The sequence below is a fragment of the Ananas comosus genome, linkage group 24, assembly GCF_001540865.1.
Source record: "Ananas comosus cultivar F153 linkage group 24, ASM154086v1, whole genome shotgun sequence".
Lineage (NCBI taxonomy): Eukaryota > Viridiplantae > Streptophyta > Magnoliopsida > Poales > Bromeliaceae > Ananas > Ananas comosus.
This window is the reverse complement of record NC_033644.1, coordinates 3,552,424-3,557,526: the sequence shown is the minus strand read 5'-3', so window position 1 is coordinate 3,557,526 and position 5,103 is coordinate 3,552,424. Positions and strand designations below refer to the sequence as shown.

The following is a 5,103-nucleotide window of genomic DNA, read 5'->3' as shown; positions in this document are numbered from 1 at the left end:
CGTCTGGCTCGCACCCTCAGCCGCAGGTAAGGCTGTAAACGAGCCGAGCTTGAGCGCGCTGGAGCCACTCGAGCTCTGATTCGTTGTTAAGTCGGCCTCTCGTAGTTGGCTCGAGTTCGTCACCGACTCGAGAACTCTGGCCGTGATTGGCTCGAATTTACACTCGAGCGCGGCTCGTGTATTCGGCTCGTCACTCGGTTATAATGCTACATTATCTCTTAGACTCGTGAATCGGCTCGTTACTTCTCGACTCAACAAGCTCGAGTAATGAATTATAACAGATGTTTAAGCAAACACATTTAACCAACAAAAGCTAGATATAAAAACTTAATATTTAAAGTAAAAACACAACATAAACTTCTTACTATAATACATTGTCCAAATAACCATAGAAAGTTTACAAGTTTACAATACAATCGGCAAATGCACTCTAAAAATAAAATATGTAACCGATATAAGTCCTTTAGGCAAAAAGAAACCATAAGGCATATAAACCCAAGTACCAAGTACACTCGACTCATCATAATATTTGAAGTCTCAACAAAATTTCCCAATGCCCACAATAAAGTTACAAGTTGCATACCAACATTTACTTTCAAATAGTTAAATGCCAACCGTCCTGTAAGAAGATCAAAAACACAAGTTATAGAATAAATAATTAATATTCCAAATTCAAATGTATAGACTTTTACCATGCATGAAAAGTGTCCTCATAATGATCAATACAACTCTTGATTAACTAGTTGTGGCTTGTGCTTCCAACCTTCAAGGCACCAAAATATAGGAAAAGATTTTAGAAATGTCATAAGGTAAATCTTTAGATGCTCATATAGAAATAGCATACAAATAATTACCTGAAATGATGATAGTGTGCTATTTTCACAAATACTAATATGCAGATCTTCCAACTCAGTAATCTCTTGCTGAAAAATTAAGTTTAAATCATAAATTAAGTATATAATAAAAAAGAAATGGTAACAACTAATAATTGAAAATCATAGCATACTTACAGATTTAGATTTTGTAAACTTTTGTGAAGCTCTTATCCAATTTCCAGCACATACTATGGCGTCTACCGTTTTTGGTGCCAATGAGCTCCGGTAATCATCTAAAACCCTTCCCCCGGCACTAAAAGCTGATTCCGAAGCGACGGTAGTAATTGGTATACTAAGAACATCACGAGCTAACTTGGACAAAATACGAAATATGATATTATTCATTTTCCACCAACCCAACACATCAAATTTACTTGGGTCATCACGATCAACAGGAGCTGACCCTTCTTCCAAATATATTTCTAAATCTGATTTCTCAGGTTGGACAAATGAACTGCTCCTTATAAAATCATCAAAATTGTCATCATCGCTTGCTTTTTGTCTTTTAGATGAACTTGGATTAATGTCCACACTTGACGTTGTACCTGAAAGAGTTCCTTTACCACTCACACTTATTTTAGAGAGGGAAGAAAAGTGTTCTGAAGCATAGCTATCGAAGAGATAGGATAATGCCTTTTGAACTATCATTATATTTCTTTCAACCTCATGACTTGGATATATTTTAGGAAAGCAGAATTTAACCAACAACATCTTATATCTTGGATCTAAAATTGATGCAATGGCCATTAACAAGTTGCAAGAACCCCAATATTTATCAAATTTTCTGCCATTACTCGTGCCATGTTTCTCATAAAATAATCATCTGATGTAGCTTGTTCAGCTAGCACTTTCTTAACTTTATAAGTTTCACGAAGGAACTTGTTAGATGTTGGATAATCTGTTGCAGAATAAATATTGCTTACATTATAGAATGATTCCAAAAAATTTTCTTATCTTTTCATATCTTTCCCATTGTTCGTCAGTGGGGCACCATCTATAACATGGATCTCTATTTGCATATTCACTAAAAACCAATTTATAATGAAAAGCAGCATCAAGCATTTTATATGTAGAGTTCCATCTAGTAGTAACATCACTTGATAACCCTCTTTCTGTAGAGAGACCCAACTGCTTAGCAATTTCACCAAATTTTTGAAGTCGACCAGGAGACTTCTTGAAGTATTTTACTGACTCCCTTATGTCATTAATTATTTCAGCAATCTCTTTAAGACCATCTTGAACCATCAAGTTCAAAACATGTGCACAACATCTAATATGAAAGAACATACCCTTGAAGTGAAGTTTGTTTCTCCTTTCAAAGTTCAATCTTAAACTTTTAGCTGCTACGTCATTACTTGAAGCATTATCTAAGGTGATTGTAGACACTTTATCTTGAATCCCCCAATCTAACAAGCACTCAGAAATGGCATCAGAAATAACCAAACCGGTGTGCGGTGGCTCTAGCTCAATGAAAGCAATGACACGCTTCTGCAATTGCCACTCTGAATCTATATAGTGAGCTGTCAAAGCCATATACCCAATTGTTTGCTTGGACGTCCAACAATCACATGTAAGTGATATTTTATCAACATTCTTTAGCACTTTTTTCAATTTCTCCTTTTCAGTTTCGTAGGCTTTTAAGCATTCATTCTTAATAGTGTTTCTACTCACCTTTTGAAAATTAGGATTCAATGCCTTACACAATATATTGAACCATGTGTGCTCAACCATCGTAAATGGATATTCATGAACTATAATCATTTTAGCCATTATTTCTCGAATTTTAAATGCGTCAAAAGATGAGCCAATGTAGACAGGAGAAAATTCTACCTCATTCTCTAGAGCTTCACTTGGTGGAAAATTGATTAAACCTTGGTCTTTAGGCTGATTTTTCAAGTAAAAACATTCATTCATATGCCTTTTTAGCTGTGAGGTGGTACCCGTCTTTGATTTGGAATACTTCCTTGTACAATATTTGCATTTGAGTTTTTTCACTAAGACTTTATTCTCAAGAACTTCTACTTCTTCAAAATATTCCCAAACCTTTGAAACTTTTTTACGAATTTTCTTTCCTTCTAGTTCATTTTCAACCTCATCCATATCATGATTATCAGCAGTTTCATCCTTCTCTTGAGTATCACATGGTTCATTAGTGCCAATAAAAGATGCTGATTGTTGAGATGAATTGGGATGTGGCAAAGTGGGAGAAGACATAACTAAAAAATATATATATAGAAAGAGATAAATAAGCACATACTAGAAAATAATAATATGAAGAAAATGATTCATTCAAGAAATGAAAACTGCGATTTTGTGAACTTACTGATTCTACTTGCCTTTCTTCGAGTTATCTCTGTTGTTCAATTTAATACGTCCTCACGATCAAATTCCAACTTGTTGTAAGTTATCTTCAACTTCAAAAAAAAATGTAGACTGATAAATACAACTATACAAGTATAAAACATTTGAAATGAAAAAGATATCAATATTCAAATTAGAAAAGTCAAAAATAGTAAACCTAAAGACGGGCACTTATACTTGCTGTAAAACTAATTGATTAGTTAATTATGGGTACTTATACAATATTTTTCTTTATATGGTCGGAATTGCATGCGAAATTCTGCGATTATATATAAATTGGACCATTCCTCAGATGTTCCCTCATAATTGAAATATAAAAAGTTAAAGCTCCCCACTGCTGAATCCGTAATGCTACTATTTTAAGTAATGCTATACATATATTTATACTATAAATATAATATATTCCAATCCTTTATAGCTATAACTTTTTCACTTATCTTCTTAATTTTTTTAACTAAAATTTTAATAAATTTTTAAAATCATAGCCAATTTTTATTTTTGCTAACTTTCTCTTCCTGAAGTCTAAAGATCAGAATATTAATGCACTTGTTTCATCAATTAGAAAAAAAAAATCTATAAATAAACATACATGAAGCCATGAAGGGAAGGAAAACTTACATGAAGCCATGAAGGGGAGGAAGATGTGTGAGTGCGACGGTGGATTTCACACTGATCCGGCAAGATCTATCTAAATCTCTGTAAAAAAAAATCATATCAGATCTAATTAGAAGCTCAAGAGAGAAAATCCCTCCCATTCCCCTCAAAAAATCAAAAGAAAAAGAAAAAGAAAAGATGAAGATCTAGGGTTGTGAGAAATGAACCTGTTGAAAGCGTCGCCGCCGAAGTTCGCTGCCGGGAGTTTGCGAACAGCGAAGAATCGCTGCCGAGGGTGTGCTAATGGCGATCTAGGGTTGTGAACTTGTGAGAGACTGAGAGAGATAGAGAAGGAGAGAGGCGGCTGTGCGGCTGTGCCCTTGTGCGACTCTGAGGGAGACAAAGAGAGAGACCCTAGTCTGCTAGTCACGTGAGTGAGAAGAATTGGGTAAAAGGCTAAAAGCTAATTAGGATTTAGAGTTAGGAGTTGGCTACTTGGGCTGGAGCCTGGAGATAGGAAGATAAAGAGTGAATTTATTTTATGGGCCTATGGGCCATGATTCAATGAATGTAAATAAGTAGTTCTAAATATAAATGGGCTATGGGCCTCTTTTATAAAAAAGCTAATTTTTTTTTAAGTTGGGGTAAAAATTAAAATTAAAAATCTGCAATTCTGTATTATATATTTATAATACAAATATAATTATATATATAATATATAATATATAAAATTATATTATCGAGTAGTTGATCGAGCCGAACACGAAGAGCTGACCTTAGCTTCGTGTTCGGCTCGTTTATTAAACGAGCCTGAAAATTCCAGCTCGTGTTCGGCTCGTTTACTAAACGAGCGAGCCGATCTCGAGCTCATTTTCAAGCTGAACACGAGCTTGCTCGCGAACAGCGAGCTGGATTGCCACCCCTAGCCGCAGGCTCTTGCTTTCCTTCTCCAGGCCTTCGCGACGCTCCTGAAGGTCTACCGCTCCAACCTCCACGATGAGTGCACGGTTCACAACCACCCGGTAGGTTTGGAGGTTGGAGGACTGCACCAACCGGAAGATCGAAGGCCGCAATCCACGCTAAAAAATGGGGGCCTCGTCCTCGTCGTTTCGCACCACAAAAGGTACATAGTGGAGTAGCCGGGAAAACTCCCTCTCGTACTCGGCCACTATCCGCTCCTCCTGGCGCAAGCTGCGCAGGACCTGCTCCATCTTCCTCTTGACGCTGGTAGGGAAGTAGTGCGCTAGAAGAAGCTCCTTGAACCTCGCCGAAG

At 36.4% G+C, this 5,103-nt stretch overlaps 1 protein-coding gene and 1 long non-coding RNA gene across 2 annotated transcripts; both read right to left on the bottom strand.

Annotated features, from left to right (window-relative positions):
- LOC109728525 (zinc finger BED domain-containing protein RICESLEEPER 2-like) lies at positions 1,622 to 3,089 on the bottom strand. The gene is made up of 2 exons (XM_020258942.1): positions 1,877 to 3,089; positions 1,622 to 1,773 (listed from the first exon to the last, which is right to left on the bottom strand). Exons 1-2 carry the CDS (start codon positions 3,087 to 3,089, stop codon positions 1,622 to 1,624), a joined length of 1,365 nt encoding a protein of 454 aa, XP_020114531.1.
- On the bottom strand, positions 3,165 to 4,188 carry LOC109728819. Its single transcript, XR_002221115.1, has 3 exons — positions 4,058 to 4,188; positions 3,855 to 3,932; positions 3,165 to 3,289 (listed from the first exon to the last, which is right to left on the bottom strand). It is a non-coding gene; the product is annotated as an uncharacterized LOC109728819 (long non-coding RNA).